Here is a 22767-nt window from a genome sequence, read left to right as displayed (position 1 = left end):
CTTAGCATTTTCTTGGCATGATTTAGCACTTACCTAATTGCTATTAGCATGTAGCTATTCATAGCTAGCATGTGTAGCATGTTGGAAGTCCTGTTTGCTAGCATGAGTCAAAAGAGCCAACCCCCATCTCTATATGATGTTCTGATGCAGAGATATAGGTCTTGCAAAATGGTTGCTAGGGTACTCTGTTTGGTTGCTAGGGAGTGGCCTGGCAGCTGCCAATCATGACACTCCAAAGGCTGCTTGTCAGTAAAAATTATATAAACCAACTCCCATGCCTCTGTTACATTCAGAATGGAAGATATCCCTCTATGGATTTTGGTTGATAAGGTGCTCGACAATGGTTGCTATGGAGGGGCTAGGAAGTGTCGAAGTGATTCATGATTGGCTGTTTGCTGCCCCGAGTCAAACGAGACCACCCTCTTGTTTCTATGACTCTTCTATCCAGAGTAGGGGTCGACCGATTAATCTTTTTGCATTTTTTAACATAATCGGCATCGGCCAACATCCAAGTATATCAAGCCGATTATTAGGCGGGCGCATCTGTGGGCAGCCTAGTGTTGTTGTTGTTGTGGAACACGTGTTCGACGCACGCTGCGCCTAGAGTTATTTTCCAGCAGAGTGAGCAGACCTCATTCAGTGCCTAAGGAAGGAGCTAAGTTCCTTGGAGAAAACTCCTTTATATTTAATTAAAAACTTTTGATATGTTACTGCCAACTTCGAGAAAAAAATATGAATAGGCGACATGACGTTCGGCTACTTTGGATATTGATAGCGTAGTTGAGGTTGCATTAGCACAGCAGAAGGGTTGCTATCATGTCACAATAAGTAAGCAAGAATTTTGCAATTACAGACAGAGAATCTGAGACTTATTTGTTCTGTTTGAGTGTCTTATATTTGAGAGGGTTGTCACTCAATGCAGAGAAAATAAGTAATAAAAAAGAGACCAACGCACTATAGGCTAGTGAAGGACTGGCTTTGCTTTGCTAGCGTGCTACAGACAGACCCGGTGCTAATACGGCACTGGTGCCTTAACGACCATTATCTACCGGACCGAATATCAATGCGGATTTCTGTGCTTCATTTCGGTGCTACTGTTATGCCTGTGCTTCTCTTGGATGCTCTGAAAACGGACGTTAGAATAACAGAAACATCGCTTCGCTGAACGTGACGCTAGTCAGCAGCTAACTTTAGCATACCGTTAGCTAGTAGCTGGATTAAACACGGTTAAAATGCTGGCCAAACGTGGGTGGAACGGTACATGTATTCATATTGAACCGAAACGGTAAGGGTGTCACAGTTCGGTGTATAAATTTACACGGAGAATACATGGTATAAAAATAAATAAAACTCGCGTGCAAATTAATTAATGTAATGCAGAGCTACTGTACTGTTAGATATGCGGGTTCTTTAGGGACACCTAATCTGTAGCTCCACCTTAGCTCTGAAGCAGGCTGCGATGTAAAGATTGCAATGCTGGAATATGTTGTGTGTGTGTGTGTGTGTGTGAGAGAGAGAGAGAGAGAGAGAGAGAGAGGCGCGGGCGCGATCGAAAAGTCGTGTGTGTTTAAAGTCGCAAAGTGTTTACTTATATTTGTGCGTGTGTGTGTGTGTGAGGCGCGGATGCGATCGAACAGTGGAAACATAAAAACATACTCCGTCATTTTGTTTATACAAGACATCATTCAAACTGCAAAGTGTTTAAGTTACTGTTTATTAAAATTTTAAGGAAAACAAATTAATATTAATCTGAAATGTAGCAAATTAATTTTCAATTAATTCAGGTACAATTACAAAACATATCTCAAGGTATTTTTGTCTTTTGTACAAGTGCAGATTGGTCAAGTGTTCAATAAATGTTTTTGTTGAGAAATCTTGTCTATCTTAAGTAATTATTTGTGTTACATTTTATCTTTCAAATAGAGTTTAAAAACAAGCACATAATCGGCCAAATATCGGCCAAAATAAATCGGCAGCATTTATCGGCCATCGGCCGACCCGGATTTCAAAAGATCGGCATCGGCCTGAAAAAACCCATCTGTCGACCTCTAATCCAGAGATATCCCTTTGATCTCTTTCAATGGAAGTCTATGGAACTTGTTGCTAAGGTGCTCTAAATAGTTGCTAGGGTGTGGCTTGATAGCTTCACAATGATCCTGAGAGACTGATTGGTCATCTGAGTAAAATGAGCCTACCCCCTTGTCTCTATGACACTGTGATCCAGAGCTATGTTCAATACAAAATCCCTATGCAATTTACCATAGTAGGAAAAACACATGCATTTCCTGCCCCCCAGGGATGCAACTTTTACCCCATTATGAGGTATGGTCTTACAGAGCCTGTCAGCCTCTTCAAATGTGGTAAATCACACGTTTCCGCGAAATCCTCGCTCTGAGCTATGACTTATCAAAATTTGTCGCAATGCTAAGTCTATTGGATTTTTAGGCCGCTTTTTCGCCCCTGGGGCGAACACCATACCCCCGGATCACTTAAAAGTCATAGCACACCATTCCCGAATAATCCGCATGATGTGGGTCTGTGACAAAAGCTGCGGGAGGAGTAGCGCGTAAAACTTTTGGCGGAATAAAAAGAATAATAAGTATGAGCAATAACAATAGTGATGCCTTGCCTTTGCCAAGCACCATTAATAAATATGCAAGAGAACACTAGTGATGGCTTGCCTTTGGCAAGCACCACTAATAAGTTTATTAGGATTTCAGTAAGTTTGCTCTCTCAAGCCAACTTAATAATAAGATTAAATACAATATCAGTAAGTTGGCTTTTTCAAGCCAACTTAATAAATCTGTTGAGATTTCTGCTGTAGATTTCTGCTGGTGTGGTGTAATACTGAGGACCCCAGTATTATGCCTGATCTAAAGCTGTTCTCGTGATTCTTGATGTAATCAAACTTTAATCCATGTAATAATCTTTCATTTTTTATCCTGATTATTTATATAGTTAAAGTGAAAGAAATTGCATTTTTAGGTGTTTTGCAAGATTTATTTTTAAATTACAAGCATGTAATGTCATAATTAATTCTTAGATGTATGCTTGTATCATATTTGTTATCAAAGTTTTTTATTGAAAAATATTGCATATGATGAAAAAAAACGTTATCTATAATCATTTTGGATAGCTGTATGCAATGCTACTATCTAAGCTAACTAAAAAAACACTAAGAATGAGAAATGTTTAATTTAACAATCTATAGCTTCGGTTATATACTAGTATATGAAACATAAGTTAAAAGACATTCATGGTCGTTAAAACGTAGTTCAAACGACTTATATAATAAAGTGATATCTGATTTGTTACCAGACACTAAAGCGATTACCCATCAAACGTAATTCACGCAAGGAAATGGAATCATGGGAGCTAGAAATAAGGTGGACAGTCTGTTATTTTGGACTGAGAAATTATTATTATTCTAAGACTAAATGTTCTAATTGTAACTCTCCTAACAACCTCCAACCTCGGCTCAGACATTCAGACTGTTCTGACTCCGGCTTTATCTTTTATAACTGATCAAACTTACAGTTTTCCTTAAAATGATCAAAACTCTGAAAAATCTCATTGATTGTCTTTGACAGAATCTTCAAATGAGCCAAAACTTTGACACAACTGACAAAAAAGCTAAAAAATCCAGAAATAAAGTTTTATAAGCCATCGACCTAAAAAACGAGCGTTTAAGGACACAAATTGGATTGTTTTCCCCCCGGTGGGCGTGATTTTCAGATTAGGAAGTGTGTCGCTCTCTCTCTATTAGACTCAATTAACCTGCCATTATATCTAATATTTCTAATCTGTGACCCTGGACCACAAAACCAGTCACATGGGTCAATTTTTTTAAATTGAGATTTATACATTATCTGAAAGTTGAAGAAATAAGCTTTCCATTGATGTATGGTTTGATAGGATAAGACAATATTTGGCCAAGATACAACTATTTGAAAATCTGGAATCTGAGGGTGCAAAAACACAGAAACATTGAGAAAATTGCCTTTAAAGTTATCTATCTATCTATCATCTATCTATCTATCTATCTATCTATCTATCTATATATCTATCTATATATCCTTCTGCTCTCTTCTACTGTCAGACTCACTGTTTTGGACGATGTCCTGCATCTTCTTCCAGACTCTGAACAGCAGGTTGCCCAAGTATCGTGGCGAATGAATCAAAGCTCCAGAAGCCATCTGTGGATCCGGCTGTGAGCTCTGGACTCTGGAAGAACATTCAGGAGTCAGAACTGCAGTGGCTTTGGATCAGAACCAGAGAGACAGGAGCTGATCACTCACCTTTCCATTGAGACTGTAAACTCCTGCAGAACAAACACCATTTATCATCAACAACTCAATCAATCAACCAATGATCAACCAATGATCTGAAATCAGACCTTCAGAAAGCAGACGTCATTGGCTTTCATCATCTCCTCCATGTCTTTGATTGTGTGTGAAAGAGCTGAGATGTGTGTATTCATCTCCTCCAGCTTCTCCTTCATCATCTGCTTCTTCTGCTCCTCTTCCTCCCTCAGTGCAGTGACTGTAGCTTCTTCTTCATCTCTGAGAAACTGATGAAGCTTCTCAAACTGCTGTTTAATCTGACGCTCTGTGTGCTCAGCTTGAGACTGAAATCAATCGACACACATCAACACTTCACATCATTCATATCAGAGATAAACTCAGATACCCGACACAGAAGCAGATTGATGCTCGTTATTTACAGAAATAATCAACTGGAATCCATTATATAAAATCATAACTGTATACAGTGATACTATACATGACTTTTGATTCTGTTTCCTCACCTTGATGTGTTGAACTGTTTTCTCAAACTCTCCTTTCATTTTTTCATTGCGTTTAAGTTTCTCTTGTAAGGTCTTCAGTGCTGTATTGAGCTCCTCCTAGAATTGAACAAAAAACATAAAACACAAGATTACAGTGAAGAGCTCAAACATGACAATCTGGGGCTCAGTTCAGGAAGCAGACAGACTGGCTAAACCGACCATCTGCCAGCTGTCTCACGTCACTAAGGTCAGATAAATCCCATCACATAGAGCCTCTTTCACCTAGACATCATCATATAGAGACCGAATGTTCCCCATATGTTCCCCGAATTAGGACTTAAAAAAAAAACAGATATAATACAAATGAGCAAATGATAAAGCTTGGGTTGCTGAATATTAGATGCCTTACTTCAAAAGCACTCATTGTTAATGATATGATTACAGACTATAATCTAGATGTGCTCTGTTTGACAGAAACCTGGCTAAAACCAAACGAGTAAATGAGTCCACCCCGCAAGATTACTGTTATAAACATGAACCTCGTCTGAAACGCAAAGGGGGAGGTGTTGCTGTTATTTATAGTAATATTTTTAGAATTACTAAGAAGTCTAGTTTCAAATATAATTCTTTTGAAGTGTTGGTGCTTATTATAGCAATATATAGTGTAAATGATAAATCACGTTTGAGATTTGTGCTGGCTACTGTATACAGGCCACCAGGGCACCATACAGACTTTATCAAAGAATTTGCGGACTTTCTATCAGAGTTAGTACTGGTTGCAGATAAAGTCATTATTGTTGGTGATTTTAATATACATGTAGATAACGAAAAAGATACATTTGGACTGGCATTTAAAGACATTCTTAACTCTATTGGAGTTAGACAACATGTATCAGGACCTACTCGTTGTCGTAATCATACCCTAGATCTAATATTATCACATGGAATCAATGTTGATGCCGTTGAAATGCTGCAGCAGAGCGATGACATCTCTGATCATTATCTAGTCTCGTGTAAACTTCATTTAGCCAAGGCTGCAAAGCCGACTCAGTGTTACAAATATGTTAGACCTATCACTTCTGCCACTAAAGATTGCTTTATTAATAAACTTCCTGATCAGTTTCATCATCTCAGCATCCCAGATAGCTTAGAAGAACTCGATATTGCGACAGAAACTTAAAGAACTCCATTGCGCTTAAAGAAGATTAAAGAAAATAGTCCAACGCCGTGGTACAACAAGCACACTTGGGCCCTTAAGAGAGCAGCCAGAAAAATGGAGCGCAACTGGAAGAAAACAAAACGTCTCGGTTACTAATGGGATAACGCCTAGTGAGCCCGATCACTCTGATTACTCTTAAAATCAAGCCAACAAGCTTTGGCAGGTGCGTAATCAACGCCCCGCCTTACCCTGCGGGTATAAACACGGAAGTGGATGCACCTACCAGTTGTTTTTCGCTGAGGAGCAGATCGTGCCCCAGTCAGCGGTGGTCCAGTAGAAGTGGCAAGAGGACTAAGTCTCCGTTCCCTCCTACAGGAAACAAGGGTTACATTGGTAACCGAGACGTTCCCTTTCAGTCGGGTAACGTTCGACTTAGTCGATCGTACCGACTGTATGGGATCCTCTAACACGCCACTACTACTGCCACCTTCCAGTGCCTTCCAGTGCTGGACACAACGAAGGAAGATACGAGCTAACTGTAGGAAGCATGTCGTAGAGAAATACACATATGGGATCACCGTAGGGATCGCAACGTATGGGCCCCACCTAACAAGTTTCACAAGCATACAAGTGATAGGAATAGTATCAGACGCTCCGCCACGTCTACTACCGACAGGGGGCTCAGAGGAACTCACTAGGGTTCCGTAGAACTCACCAGAGTAAATTTACGCACTTATCCAGTCCATAGGAGGGGAATGGCGTAGCAAGCTGACACTAAACTCTGGCTAAGTGAGGCTGACTTCAATGAAGGAGCCTACTAAGCCATGAGTTCAGTACACATTAGTGTAATGTCGCCCAACCCCTAACACAATATCTGTTCAGCGAGGCACCCATGTCGACACTTAGGAACGAGCACACGCTCCAGATGGAGGGACTCTTAACCCAAGTGGACACGGTGCACCTTGGACTTCCACCAAGATGATGGCCACACATTCCCACGTGGGCCAACCATCGCACAGGGAACCGCCCTCCTTTCTGCTGGTCCCCAAACAGACAAGTAGTTAGTCCGGTACCGAGACTTTGCGTTCTGTTCTACCACCGCAGAGCGAGAGAAGCAGAGAAAAGTCAGGGCTGGGTCTGCCTCCTCCGAGGCAGTGCTCGCAGGCTCACTATCTATTCCCATCACAGGAATGATAGGAGCCTTGGCATATATCCAGCCCAGGGTCCCCTGCAGGAGTAGCCCTGGCCCGAATCCAGGCACACTTTGTCAACTGAAATGATGCAAGTTCCCACCTTCTGAGGAGTAAAACACAATAGGAGAACTGTTACTTAAAACAGGTTTTTAACTCGCTACCTGACTACTCAGGGGACCGCTCCGAGTACATGGCATTGGAGAAGTCTCTGAGAAGGTAAGAGCTATGCAAGAAGGATGACCCCTTGCATTGCTCAGGAACCAGACGATCAAATTGTACCCCCCTCAGAAGCCGCACCGTGACGTGCCCATGAGAACAACGTCACCCAGAAAGGTGGAGCTGAAGCCGCACCACACAATTCTAGTGCAGTAGGGAAGTGACAAAATGACCGAACATCTTAGGGGTTCTTATTTTTAAGAACGCCAACGAACCGGTTCTACTTCAGATCACCAGCAGGCCTCCAGATGGAGGGGGCTCACGCAGAAGTATTAGTATCCATAGCTCTTTCAGAGGTAGATACTGAACCACCACAACCAAGCTGCCATTTAGGGCTCGTTGTGGGTGCCATCGATGCCCATCTCTGAGTGACTCAGAGGAAGTCAGAAGGCTCTCAAGGAATAAGTCTAGTTGGGCCAGAACGGGGCAACTGAAGACTGTTCCATTCTGACATAGCACGCTGACGGGCAAGAAAGCTCACCGGGGAACACCCTTAGCGTGAACCCTGGCGTCAGTCCGTTCCGATACAACCACTATTCCCAGTGAGTAGCGAAAAGGCCCTGAGGCAGCATGATTGAGCAGGCCAGAGTTCTACTGTGGAGAAGCGTACCCAGCTTCAGCCCCATCGGAGGTAGTGGCAGGCGAGTTTGGACCAGCGAGGAAGCCCTTGAATTATCCTCGCTGAAACTCTAGGCGAAAAGACGGCAATGTAGACTGACACGCCCAACCTAACTGACTACATGCCCGTTATACATGGCACCTGCGCTCATGTCCCCAGATCTGGTCTAGAGTCACTGACTCGAAAACCAAGACCTGTACACGGCTAAGGGTTTGGTAGCACACCACTTGAGTGTGCAACTCTGCCACGGCCACTAGCGAATTTGGTCATAAAGTCAATGTTGAAGCGGTCAACACATGGAGGAAACCATCCAGGATGGCTGTGTCTCACACATGCCCCGGGAGTCTCTGAAATTAATCAATGGGACCCTTTCTCACCCCAACACTGACCGGACATGTCCCCTGAGGAACATGTAAACCAAGTTCACCTCCAGACTAAGAAAGGTTCCTCTCTGTTTAGGAAAGGAACCCCTCTCAGTTGACCTGCGAACCCCCTGGCTATGCAGCACTCGTAGGGTAAGGACCCGTACCGAGACCTCCACCCCAGACGCCAGGCATGGGATGACCCATGTCTCGCGGAAGAGTGGAGCCCAAAGTACTGATCCAGCAGGTCCTTCGTTGCAACCACTGAAGGACCACAGTTTTACCTGCTGTGTGAAAACTGAACGGGGGCTTTTTATCTTCCAAAAAAGGCCCGAACAGTAAACACCGATCCCAATGAACTCATTGTAACCCAAGTATTACAGAAACGGATCCCATAGAGACCCGTTTCCATATCGGCTGGAGGAATGGCCTCACCGCGACCCTCACCAGTGGGAAGCGATGACCACGCTCGTCACGGTACTACCTGCTCACATAGTGACACAGGCAGCAGCGGACCGAACGGGTGCCAGACGAACTGAATCGCCTTAGCCGAGTCAAAAATACACAAACCAATCGAGACGATCAGGAACACTTTTCAGCGCTACAACTGACCACCCAAAAAGGCTCAGCGTACCAGACCTACTCAGAATGAGGCAACGGTTCGGAGGCAGAGACCTAGCTTCAGAGAGCCCGTAGGCGGCCAAAGACCAGGTCTGCCTCCTTAGTTAGCAGCCGAGTGCGTGAGAAGGCATGAGCGGGTCCTCGAACGCATTACTGCTAACTAATGAAGCTGAGTCTCTAGCAAAAGGAAAAAAGCTGAAACAGCCAGGAACACCTTACGGTGCTACACCGGTGAATCAACAGAATTCCAGATACCATCAACCACAACTTCAGTAAACAGGGACTCTACTCGGAAGGCCCGTAGGCGGCCCGAGACTGAATCATGTGCACATGTAAGTGCACTTACCCGTTTCCCTCGTTTCAGAGGATCTCAAAATAGCGTGAGACGGCCAATATGATACGCCACCATAATGAGGGCTGATGATACAGACGTGACTGTTGGTGTCAGGCTCCTGGGTTGCACACCTACAGCTCACCTCTGCTAATGCTCAGGGATAAAGAAATTTGCTCTTTCTTTGAAAATATAGGTACTGCTGGCCCTTACAGGGAGCCAGCGGCGGAACAGACCTACACAAACAAAGACTCCCCCCGGTCCTCCACCAAGGGGAGGGAGTGAACCGGTACCATCTACAAGAACAAAATCCCATCCCTGGGCGGCCCACCTCACTACCGCTTGTGCTTACCATCTGGCTTGGCAGCACCTGAGGTGGGCGGGGCGCTAAGCCTGCTTCTGGATCCACGCTGAGCCCCGGGTGAAGGCTGCCGCACGTGCTCAGCGGGAAAAGAGGCAGACGCAGGGGGACGCCCTCGGCGACGGGCAGGCGGAGGATCTACCCCCGACGGCCGGATGGAAGCAGCAGCAGGCCGTCAGGGAAGGATGTGCCGGATGGCCTCCGTCTGCTTCTGTACAGTGGAGAACTGTTGGGCGAAGTTCTCCACCGCGTCGCCGAATAACCCAACCTGGGAAATGGGGGAGTGAACCTCGAACCTTGTCCACTTCCATCATATCCGCCAGGTTGAGCCAGAGATGGCGCTCCTGGACCACCAAGGTAGACATCGCCAGACTGATCGCGTGAAGCTGCAACCTTTGTGCCCCGGAGGGCCAAATCGGTTGCAGTGCGGAGCTCACCCATGAGCTCACGATCTGCACTACTCTCGTGCATGTCCATGAGTGCCTGGGCCTGGTGGCCCAGAAGCAATGCCATGGCATGCAGCAAAGATGCGGCCTGCCCACAGGCCTTGTAAGCTCTGCCCGCCAAAGCAGACGAGAACTTACAGGCCTTAGAGGGGAAACGAGGGTCTCCCTTCCAGGAGGTAGCGGTCGCTGGACACAGTTGCATCGCAACAGACCGCTCCACTGGGGGGATCACCTTGTAACCCTTATCCACACCTCCGTCGAGGGTAGTGAGGGAGGAGGAGCTACCAAGCCTGTTTCTGGCAGAGAAAGGTGCCTTCCACGACCTAGTGAGCTCCTCATGCACTTCAGGAAAGAAAGGTACCGGAGCGGCGGGCTGAGAACCAGACCGGCCTGCTCCAAGAAACCAATCATCCAACCGAGACGGTTCAGGATGCGGTGGAGTATTCCACACGAGCCCGACCGCCTCGGCGGCCTTCAGTTCAGTTCAGTTTGTTTTTATTTATCCCTTAGGAAATTAGTTTTGCACAGGTGCCACACATCACATAAACACAAAAACGCACAAGTAGACAGGTTAAAAAAGGCAAATGGTTACAGGCTATTCAGCATTAAAATAGCAGTTGGTATGAATGAGTTTTTGAACCTCTTCGTTTTTTCCCCCATTGCTCTATATCTATGGCCTGATGGGAGCATAACAAACTCTTTGTATAATGGGTGTGATGGGCAGATATTTATCGAATTGGCTTTTTTAACAACCCGTTCCTTAACAATGTCCTGGAGCAATATCTGTTGAACTCCAATTACTTTAGAAGCAGTCTTAATCAGTTTAGTCATTCTGTTTCTATTGGACAGGCTAGTACTATCAAACCATACAATGGCACAGTAAGAAATGACAGATTCAATAAAACTCAGATAAAACAGTGACATCAACACTGAACATACTTTAAAAGAGTTCATTTTCCTTAGGAAAAACATACGCTGTTGAACCTTTTTACAAATAGCATCAGTGTTGGCATTAAAGTTTAATTTGTTATCAATCACAATACCAAGATATCGATATTCGTCCACAAGCTCAATGTCCCTTCCATTTATAACAGTAGGAGAGGCTAAAATGGCAGATTTTCCAAAGTCTATAATCATGTCTTTGGTCTTTGATATATTTAAATTTAGATTACAATTTGCACACCAAGAGACAAAATCCTCCACCACAGGTCCATGAGATGTCTCTTCATTTGCTAGGAGACTCACGATCACAGTATCATCTGCAAACTTTAACATATCTATTGTCAAATGTGCTCCTACAATCATTCGTGTACAAAATAAAAAGCAAAGGTGAAAGAACGCACCCTTGAGGGGAACCAGTAGAAGAACATAACTTAGAAGAAAGCAAACCATTGACTCTCACACACTGAGTCCTGTTCAATAAAAAAAGGACAATCCATCCTTCTAAATTAAGATCAAGGTTAAATAATCGGACAAGTTTATCAGCTAACACATGTGGCCTAATTGTATTAAATGTGGATGAGAAATCAATGAAAGCTAGTCATGCCCTTGTTTTTGGGGTCTCCAGATGTTGAGCTACTAAATGTACAAGAGTAGTTATGGCATCCTCAACACCCCTCCCTGCTCTATACGCAAACTGGAGAGGATCTAAATTGACTTCTACATGCTTCAATATCTCCTCTCTCACTATTTTCTCAAATGTTTTCATCACCAAAGAGGTGAGGGCTACTGGTCTGAAATCATTTAAAACCTTTGGACACCTACATTTCGCCACAGGAACAATTGTGGCATGTTTCCAGATTTGTGGGACGATTTGCATTTTAAGTGACATATTAAAAATCTGTGTAAATGTGCCACTAAACTGTAAATTACACGCTCTCAACACCTTACCACTAATATTATCTGGTCCTGGGCTTTTTTTTACTTTTATCCTTTTAAAAAACCTAGCCACCGTGGGAGCATCGATATTAAACACCATATTACCTTGCCAAGATTATCATCATCCACATTAAATCTTAAATAAAATTTGTTAAGTTCATTCGCTAAACACGCATTAGATGTATGCCCATTTAAAGATATCACAGTTCTATTACTTTCCTGTAAACCTGTCATTACTTTCATTCCATCCCAAACTGCCTTTTGATCAGCATTTAAGAATCTGTATTCTATTTTTTCTTTGTAATTATGTTTAGCCTTCACAATAGCTGCTCTTACTTCCTTCCTAATAATAAAATAAGCAACTTTATCACCACTTTAAAAACAGCACTTTTTTCCTTAAGAAGATTTTTCAATTCTGCATTAAACCAAGACTTATTATTTGAATGATGGTTAATAACCTTAGTATCAATCACATTATCAACACAGAATGAAATATAACTACACACCACATCAGTCCACTCATTTATATTGTCCGACGATGCTTGAAAAACAGACCAGTCCGTACACTCAAAGCAACCTTGTAGGGCCATTATACCATCCTCATTCCATACCTGGGCCGTCCATGATTCTGTGCCTCTCCTTTGCAGCACAGTCCTATATGTTGGGAACAGGTGCACCACACAGTGGTCAGAAGAGCCCAATGGGGGCCCAGCAACGGATCTGTATGCCCCACGTATAGATCCATAACATAAGTCAAGAGTCTTATTTCCTTGAGTGTGATAAGTGATGTACTGGTGAAAATGGCTAAGTGTTTTGTTGCAGTTAATGCGGTTAAAATCACCCATAACAAGACATGGGGCATCAGGTGAGATGGACTGAAGTCTTTGTAACACGGAGAACAACACCTCGTTTGCATTTTTAGTATTAGCCTCAGGGTGAATATACACAACAGACAGAAACACTTGAGGAAATTCCCTTGGCAAGTAGTATGGTCTCACCGAAATTGTCAATAGCTCAATGTCCGGTAGGCAAATTTTCTCCCGTACCGTCACATTATTACACCATCTTGGGTTAATATAAAAACATACTCCACCTCCTTGCCGCTTCCCCGTCGTACATGGATCACGATCGAGACGTATTGGTACCCCGAATCCATCAATGTCAATGATAGAATCCATGTCTACGTCCGTCAGCCACGTCTCAGTGAAGGCTAACACACACGCATCTCTTAACTCCCGTGTGTATGATACTCGTGCCTGCAGTTCATCCACCTTGTTTTTCAGTGATTGGACATTAGCCAGGACTATTGAGGGTAGAGGCAGACGTCTCTTCCTTGTTAAGATTCTCACGCGCTGCCTCGCGCCACCCTTTTTACCTCTTTTCCGTATTTTTCTTCGAGTCCTGCCATCTTCTTCAGAACTGAAGTGCTGGCAGTTATTATAAGCCATAATGTCCTTAAACAGGGGGGAATTTGCAAGTTGCCTCGACACCAAGCTGCCTGTATTCAGTTCAAGGAGAAAATCTTGTGTATATTGGATCCGGTTCGGTAATGTTCCAGCAGCCAAGTTGAGTAAAACACTTCCCACATCTTTTTTTAAAAGTGTGTTAGACTGTTTAGAAGCAGATCTCATAGAAGTGGTAAATGCCTCACTTTTCTATGGAAGTTTTCCAAACTCCCTTAAAACTGCTGTTGTCAAACCCCTCCTGAAAAAGAGCAATCTGGATAAGACTATATTAAGCAACTATAGACCGATCTCAAATCTTCCTTTCACAGGCAAAATCATTGAAAAAGTTGTCTTCAATCAGCTGAACAAATTCTTAAACTCAAATGGATACTTTGATAATTTTCAATCTGGCTTCCGATCGCATCACAGCACAGAGACAGCGCTCATTAAGATAATAAACGATATTCGCTTAAATACAGATTCAGGCAAATTATCAGTGCTGGTTCTACTCGACCTCAGTGCTGCATTTGACACTGTCGATCACAAAATACTTCTGGACAGGCTGGAAAACTGGGTGGGGTTTTCTGGGACAGTTCTAAAATGGTTCAGGTCATACTTAGATGGGAGAGGTTATTATGTGAGTATAGGTGACCATAAGTCTGAGTGGACGCCCATGACATGCGGAGTCCCTCAAGGCTCAATTCTTGCGCCACTCCTGTTCAACCTGTACATGCTCCCAATGAGCCAAATAATGAGAAAGAACCAAATCTCTTACCACAGCTATGCAGACGACACACAGATCTACTTAGCCCTATCGCCTAATGATTACAGCCCCATTGACTCTCTGCTTCAATGCATTGATGAAGTCAACAGCTGGATGTGCCAAAACTTTCTACAGTTAAACAAAGACAAAACTGAAATCATTGTGTTTGGAAACAAAGATGAAGTTCTCAAGGTGAACGCATACCTTCACTCTAAAGGTCAAACAACTAAAAATCAGGTCAAGAATCTTGGTGTGTCTTTAGAGTCAGACCTTAGTTTCAATAGTCATGTCAAAGCAATAACTAAATCAGCATACTATCATCTGAAAAATATTGCAAGAATTAGATGCTTTGTTTCCAATCAAGACTTAGAAAAACTAGTGCATGCTTTCATCACCAGCAGGGTGGATTATTGTAATGGACTCCTCACTGGCCTTCCCAAAAAGACCATAAGACAGTGTCAGCTCATACAGAACGCTGCAGCCAGGATTCTTAGCAGAACCAGAAAATATGATCATATCACACCAGTCCTCAGGTCATTACACTGGCTGCCAGTTACTTATAGGATTGATTTTAAAGTATTATTACTAGTATATAAATCATTCAATGGCCTAGGACCTCAATACATTGCAGATATGCTCACGGAATACAAACCCAACAGATCACTCAGATCACTAGGATCACATCAGCTAGAAGTTCCAAGAGTTTACTCTAAGCAAGGAGAGTCTGCTTTTAGCTATTATGCCAGCCGCAGCTGGAACCAGCTTCCAGAGGAGATCAGATGTGCTCCTACATTAGTCACATTCAAATCCAGACTCAAAACACATCTGTTTAACTTTGCATTTAATGAATGAGCACTGTGTCACTGTTTGTCCGACTGTTTATACTGTGTCTTATTTTAGTCTTTATTCTAAACTGTTTTAATTATTTTTAGTTCTTTCTCGTTTCTTTATTTTAAACTGTTCTTTATTCTAAACTGTTTTAATTATTTTTAGTTCTTTCATGTTTCTTTATTTTAAACTGTTTTGTATATTCTTATTTCTTCTGATTATTTTTAATAGTATGTAAAGCACTTTGAATTACCATTGTGTATGAAATGTGCTATATAAATAAACTTGCCTTGCCTTGCCTAAAAGTATTAAAACCAGCAAAAATATAATCCCCATCTTCCTTAGAACCATCACGGAATAATAAATAAATAAATAAATAAATTATTTAAAAAGTAAAAAAGTAAGAATAAAAAGAACTGCAAACAAGCCAAGAAAAACATAGTCTACTCCAACACACATCAATCACACTCAATCACAATCAACACTCAACTGCGAGCACCTGTTGGAGTTCTTGAGCATAGCTGTCATCTCAGGATCCAACATTGGCGTTGCCACCCTCCTGGTGGAGGGCAACGGCACCGAGTCTTCCTCCGTCAAATCAAGCTCCCCCTCCGATGCTGCGATGGACATCACATCGTCCGGAGTCGCCCCAAAAGAAATGTCCGGTCGGTCCATCACAGAGGGACCGGCGCATTCCTGCTGAGCTTCCCCCGGCTGCGATGCCTGAGAAACGGGAGGGATCCACGCCGGGCGGATTCCCCCTCACCGTAGCTCCCAGATCACCCGTACACTGCGGCATTCCAGGTTTCCCCTGGAAGTTTTTTTTTTTTTTTTTTTTACCCAGGAGGCGCTCTAGAACTCTCGATCTTAGCAGCGAGATGATCATATCCCCGTAATCAGGACATGAATCATCCACAAGAGCCGCTTCAGCGTGCTGAATGCCCAGGCACGTGACACAGCCCTCGTGGCCGTCAGAGGACGACAGAGACCGACTGCACCCAGAAACGCACGGATGAAATGGCATCTTGAAAAAGACACACAAATCACAACCGTGTTTGCTCTTTTAGAAATGGGACCCGTCACCAGTGCCGGAGCACACAGGGGAACAACCGCAGCAACACTCGAAAGTGAAGCACTCACTACTTCCGCCCTCAACCGCGTCAACAAAACACTCTTACTAAGAAGAAAAAATGCTGTGGAAACAGCTGAAGAGAGCTTTCGTAGCTTGCGACCACCGCTGTAATTGCTGTAAACACCGACACCAGGAGAGTCTTCCAAAAGAACACCGGCACACTCGTTGTATATAGTTATAGAGGCCATCGGAATGAACCAATCAGTTTCGAAAGCGAAACACAACTGGTAGGTGCATCCACTTTCATGTTTATACCTGCAGGGTTGATTACGCACCTGCCAAAGCTTGTTGGCTTGATTTTAAGAGTAATCAGAGTGATCGGGCTCACTAGGCGTTATCCCATTCAGTCGGTACAATAGACTAAGTCGAACGTTACCCGACTGAAAGGCAACTCGAGGTATTTCGCATTTCATGGAAAGACAGCTCGATTGCATACAGAGAGGCCTTAAAAGCTGCTAGATCTGCTTATTTTTCAACCCTATAAGAAGAAAATAAACAAAACCCAAGGTATTTATTTGAAACAGTGGCTAAACTAACGAAAAATAAAGCTTCGAGCCCAGAAGTTTCCAAGCAGCACAGCAGTAATGACTTTATGAACTTCTTCACTTACAGTATAAGATTGATAACATTAGGGAGAAAATTATAACTATGCAACTGTCTACTACAGTATCGCATCAGGGAGTGCATTGTAGTCTCCCAAAGGAAAAATTCATTGATTCATTCATTGCTATAGAAGAGGAAGAATTTGTTACACTCATTAAATCATCTAAATCAACAACATGTATGTTAGACCCTATTCCGACTAAGCTACTGAAAGAGATGCTTCCAGAGATCATAGATCCTCTTCTTAATATCATTAATTCATCTTTGTCTCTAGGATACGTACCAAAAACTTTTAAGCTGGCTATGATTAAACCGCTTGTTAAAAAAAACACAACTTGATCGTACAGAATTAGTCAATTACAGACCGATCTCGAATCTACCTTTTCTGTCAAAGATACTAGAAAAGGCGGTATCCTCACAACTATGTTCCTTTTTAGAAAGAAATGATATCTGCGAGGATTTTCAGTCTGGATTTAGACCGTACTATAGCACTGAGACTGCTCTCGTTAGAGTCACAAATGATTTGCCCTTATCATCCGATCGTGGTTGTATCTCTCTGTTAGTGTTACTCGATCTTAGTGCTGCATTTGATACTATTGACCACAACATTCTTTTAAATAGACTCGAAAATTATGTTGGCATTAGTGGAATTGCATTAACATGGTTTAAATCATACTTATCTGACCGTTATCAGTTTGTAGCAGTAAATGAAGAGATGTCTCATCGATCACAAGTTCAGTATGGCTTACCACAAGGCTCAGTACTAGGACTGTTGCTTTTCACTCTGTACATGCTCCTCTTTGGGAGATATCATTAGGAAGCATGGAATTAGTTTTCACTGTTATGCTGACGATACTCAGCTCTATATTTCTTCACGCCCTGACGAAACTTACCAATTCACAAAATTAACGGAATGCATAGCTGATATAAAAACTTGGATGACTAGTAATTTCCTACTGCTTAATTCTGAAAAAACAGAGATTCTAATTATTGGACAAAAAACTTCCTCACGTAATAATCTAGAATACTGCCTAACACTTGATGGCTGCTCTGTCAAGTCTTCGTCGTCGGTTAGGAACCTGGGTGTGCTCTTTGATACCAATCTTTCATTTGAAAGTCACGTGTCTGGTATCTGTAAAACCGCATTTTTCCATCTTAAAAATATATCTAAATTACGTCATATGCTCTCATTGACAAATGCAGAACAATTAGTCCATGCGTTCATGACCTCAAGGCTAGATTATTGTAATGCTATTATGGGTGGTTGCCCTGCACGCTTAATAAACAAATTACAGCTGGTCCAAAATGCAGCAGCTCGAGTTCTTACCAGAACCAGGAAGTATGACCATATTAGCCATTGGTTCCCTATTAAACATTGTATAAATTTAAAAATATTGCTGATTACTTACAAAGCACTAAATGGTTTAGCTCCGCAGTATAGTCCTTCACGTATTGCAATCTCAAAATTCCGGCCAGTTGATAATACCTAGAATATCAAAATCGACTGCTGGCGGTAGATCCTTTTCCTATTTAGCACCAAAACTTTGGAACAGCCTTCCTAACATTGTCCGGGAAGCAGACACACTCTGTCAGTTCAAAGCTAGACTAAAAACACATCTCTTTGACCTAGCATACACATAACACATTATAGACTTTTATAATTCAATGTTAGGCTGCATAGATTAGGTCAGCCGGAACCGGGAACACTTCCCATAAATCCTGATCTACTCGTTACATCATAAGAAGAATGGCGTCTACGCTAATATTAGTCTCTCTGTTTAACCCGAGGTTTAACCCGCAGTCCGCCGGATCCAGGCTGTATCCAGATCTGATGAAGGACCTGTGCCTGGACGCGACGACAGTGCAGTCCTGAAATGTCAACTAGGCTCTTCCCTGTGAAAGCAGGGAAGCTTTCCTTGTTTAATAGTGAAATTTCATATTTACTAATTCCTCAAATCTTTGAAATGTATTTATAGTGCGGTTCACTACTATAGTGCTAAACACAACCAGTCCTGATTACTGAAGCCCTATTCAATCAAATCAACACTTAAATAGGTATTTTTCAACAGCATCAAGTTTGTTAAAAGGTCTTAAAGTGCCCCATATGCTTTTTCGAATATTCCCTTTCATGCAGTGTGTAATACGGCTGTTTGTGAATGTAAATGTTCTGCAAAGTTGTAAAGTGGAAAGTGCACGATAAATAAAGTTATTGTCTCCCAAAAGAAATAATTGAGTCTGAACCGCCTAAATGAGTCATCAGTAACTCAGTCTCACTTCTCACTGCGCACATTACTAACACGCTCTTTAAATAACAAAAAAATATTGCGCCATTGACTTTAGACCAGATTTCAGTTGGTCAATGGCTCAGTCTATTTCAGTTCCTCAAAATAGCAACGGACCAACAATGCGCCTGAACACACTCCTGGTTTTCAGACCAGCAGTCCATGGGTGCACAGATGGGCGCAAATGCATTTGCTATTTAAACAATGTGGGCAGGACGTGAAAATGAAAACTTTTCAGGCTGAAACTAGCAAAACACTTGCGCCGCTCCTGGCGCTGCATTGCTCCGGATGTATGATAGGGCCCTGTGTGTGTGTGTGTGTGTGTGTGTGTGTGTGTGTGTGTTCGAGTGTGTGCGAGTGTGTGTGTGTGAATGAGTGTGTGGGTATTTACTACTCTCTTCATGTCACTTTCAGTTTCATTTACATGTAAAACAAGAGATATTTGTCTTACCTTATATGATGAAACCACTTCACTGATGGGTCTGAATTTATGATTGTCATGTTGTTGTGAAGTAATACACACTAAACACACAGGCTGTTTGTCCTCCAGACACAAGAGTTTGAGTTTCTCACTGTGTAAACTGCAGATCTCCTCAGATCCTGATGAATGCGTCTCATTTCTCTCCTTCTGGATTGACTCGCACAAGTTTTTTAATGCCAGATTAAGAGGAGGTTGATCTTTTGTGAATCTTCTCCTGCAGACAGGACACTCCTGAGTTTTCTTGGTTCTCCAGAACTGTTGAAGACACTCTTTACAGAAACTGTGACTACATGATAAAAGAACAGGAGCCTTGAAGATTTCATAGCACACGGGACAAGAAAGCTCTTCAGCAGAGACATTTAGTGAAGCCATTTTCACCGTTTGAGCTCCAGCAACACAAACTTTACTTTCACTTTCTGAATAACGGTTTAAAAAATGAATCGCCTTGAGAATCACAGCGATCTGCTGTCTGTTCAGAAACAAATGCCTCAAAAATCCTTCTTGAAAGTGTTTATCATTATTCTCCACTGATCGCTGCTTCTTTATTGCTTTTGTCGAGAGAGAAGAGAGTCAGCATGACAGAAAAGAGAAATAATAAGTCAGTCTCTTCCTGGTAAGTGTTGAAAGAGGGTGGAGTTTATGATCACATTTGGTACAAACAACAACATCAGGATTTCTTCAAATTAGATTTGAACAAAACTTCCATTGAAACTGTCACGGTTCATGAATTCACTGACTCTTTTTCGCCTTGTGTTGTTGTGTGTGCGTGGTCACTAATCACTACCGCTGATCAGCAGCACCATCTGCATCTGATCAGCGGCTCCTATTTATGCTCACAGTTTGCATCTTGTATTTGTCAGATCGTTGTGGAGTTGTCCCAGTGTGTTTCCCATCCTCCGCCTGTCCCCGAGTTTCCAGTGTTTCACAGTGGATTTTGTGCACAAGTCCGTTCTCTATGCCGTCTGCTACAGAAGTCTTCCCTTCGAGATCCTTTGGGGATTCTGAGTTCCAGTTTGGACTTCCTTCGCTCCTTCATCCACTTCGGGATCGGGTTGCTCATTGGCATCCCTGCGTCGCCAAGACAGACTGTTCCGGGTACTTGCTTTCTCTCACCACTCACTTCCAAGTTATTCTGCTCCAGAAATGGAGGCCATGGAGAAATACATTTCTGATTCTCTAGCATCCGAGTTCATCCGTCCTTCTTATTCTCTAGCGGGGGCAGGGTTCTTTTTTGTGGGGAAGAAGGATGGTTCCTGCGACCGTGTATTGATTACAGAGGGTTTAACAACATCACGGTAAAGAATACTTACCCTTTGCCATTGATGTCTTCATCCTTCGAGCAGTTACAGGGAGCCTCTGTCTTCACAAAATTGGATTTACGCAATGCACATCATTTGGTTTGCATTAGGAATTGGGATAAATGGGAAAACCGCATTTAACACACCCAGGGGTCATTTTGAATATTTGGTTATGCCGTAGGTGCAGTCCTCTCCCAACGCTCTCCCACAGACGACAAGATGCACCCTTGCGTGTTTTTGTCCCATCGTTTATCACCTGCCGAACGTAATTATGACATTGGTAACAGAGAGTTGTTGGCAGTCAAGTTAGCGTTGGAGGAATGGCATCATTGGTTAGAAGGGTCGGGGGTACCTTTTATCGTTTGGACCGATCACAAGAACCTGGAATATATTAGAACTGCCAAAAGACTCAACTCCAGGCAGACTCTGTGGGCACTTTTTTCGGCCGTTTTGATTTTTCCCTCTTGTACCGCCCGGGTTCCAAGAACATCAAACCAGATACTTTTTTTAGCGCACCAGTCCGTTCTCTCTACCGTCTGCTACAGAAGTCTTCCCTTCGAGTTCCTGTGGGGATTCTGAGTTCCAGTTGGACTTCCTTCATCCACTTCGTGGGATCGGGTTGCTCATCGGTGTCCCTGCGTCGCCAAGAGAGACTGTTCCGGGTACTTGCTTTCTCCCACCACTCATCCCATTCCATCTGACTATCATCAATAAAAACTATTTTACTTGCATTTGAATGCGTTGTTTCTATATAATTACAGAACGATCTGACCAATCATGGATTCAGCAAGTACTCCTGATTTGTGTGAGTTTCTTTCTTGCAGTATTTCTCAAATGGATCAACAAGAGGAGAATTTGGCCGTTACTGGTCGTGCAGTGCAAGCCTTGGTGACGCAGGTGTCCGAACTCACTCTGCAGCTTCAACAACTAGCGGGTCCCACTGCGCCACCCACGCCACCTGTTCCCCCCACCCCTCCAGCACCCAGCCGTCAACCGGAGCCACCGTTACTTACTCCAGAGCCTTATTCGGGTGAGCCAAATTTTTGCAGAGAATTTTTAACCAAGTGCTCGATGTTTTTCTCCCTTCAGCCACAAACCTTCAATACCGTTGTTTCTATATCATCACAGAAACTTTCTCAGGTATAATGCTATAAATTAAAACCTTGAATCAAACACTTAAGAACAATGAAAAACACAAATATTGGCAATAAAAAATACACTTTTTTTTTGTGTGTTTTATTTATTGCTCTTTATTTTTAGATAGATTGTTTGTTCAAGTATCCAATTGTAGCGGACTATGTCTCGCACAAAGAAACTCCCCGACACCACTGGCTTCGGTGGACCACGTCTGCAGTTTATTGACAGAGGACAGACACTCAACACACAAGCCTTCAGGTTCACTCTCTTTCAGCTGAAGGATGTATAAGAAAAGACACGTTAAGTACCGTCCTCCCTAACAGCAACTGCAATTCATCTAATGCACAGGTCACACATATGGCTATAAACATACATTTTAATATCCAAATGAAAACTACACACATTTAATATACTAAACGACAATTCCACAGACTCAATCCACCAAAATTATAAGTGGAGAAAATTATTAACAGGGAAAAACCTGCACTCTAATTTGGCGCGCAGGAGGCAACATAAAACAAACACGTGTGTTTATAAAACTCCGTAAATACATTGAACTGTTGGCAGAAAAATGCATATATAAACTTGTTCCCATTTTATGACACTTCTATAATAAATTTCAACTTGAAACTTTACTTAATACAGCATATTTTCGCTCTTAAATACAGAGACATATCTGACTCTCTCCAGTCACAGGCTGTTCTGAAAGAGCGCAGGCGCGCGACCGGTCCATTACCAATGACGTCACTCACAGAACAAACTCAAAATATTAATTATAAACAAAAATACATATTTTCCCTGTCTTGCAGAGCAAAATAAAGATTAT

The 22767-nt window shown here is 42.7% G+C and overlaps 1 protein-coding gene across 1 annotated transcript in view; it reads right to left on the bottom strand.

The window, feature by feature from the left end:
- Positions 1-20014, bottom strand: part of LOC311072463 (nuclear factor 7, ovary-like) — a gene marked incomplete at its 3' end in the record, with an annotated part of 29815 nt that extends 9801 nt beyond the window's left edge. Inside the window, exons 1-5 of the mRNA XM_084097487.1 lie at positions 19477-20014; positions 4808-4903; positions 4397-4627; positions 4299-4321; positions 4106-4224 (exon numbers count right to left, since the gene is read on the bottom strand). Of these exons, the coding sequence (XP_083953613.1) occupies positions 4106-4224; positions 4299-4321; positions 4397-4627; positions 4808-4903; positions 19477-19878 (871 nt within the window). The 5' untranslated portion in view covers positions 19879-20014. The remainder of the gene's footprint in view (positions 1-4105; positions 4225-4298; positions 4322-4396; positions 4628-4807; positions 4904-19476) is intronic.
- Positions 20015-22767: the final 2753 nt, after the last annotated feature.

Source organism: Abramis brama (assembly GCF_963993115.1).
Source record: "Abramis brama genome assembly, chromosome: 21".
NCBI lineage: Eukaryota > Metazoa > Chordata > Actinopteri > Cypriniformes > Leuciscidae > Abramis > Abramis brama.
Note: the sequence above shows the minus strand (reverse complement) of the source record. Positions and strands in the feature narration are given on the sequence as shown.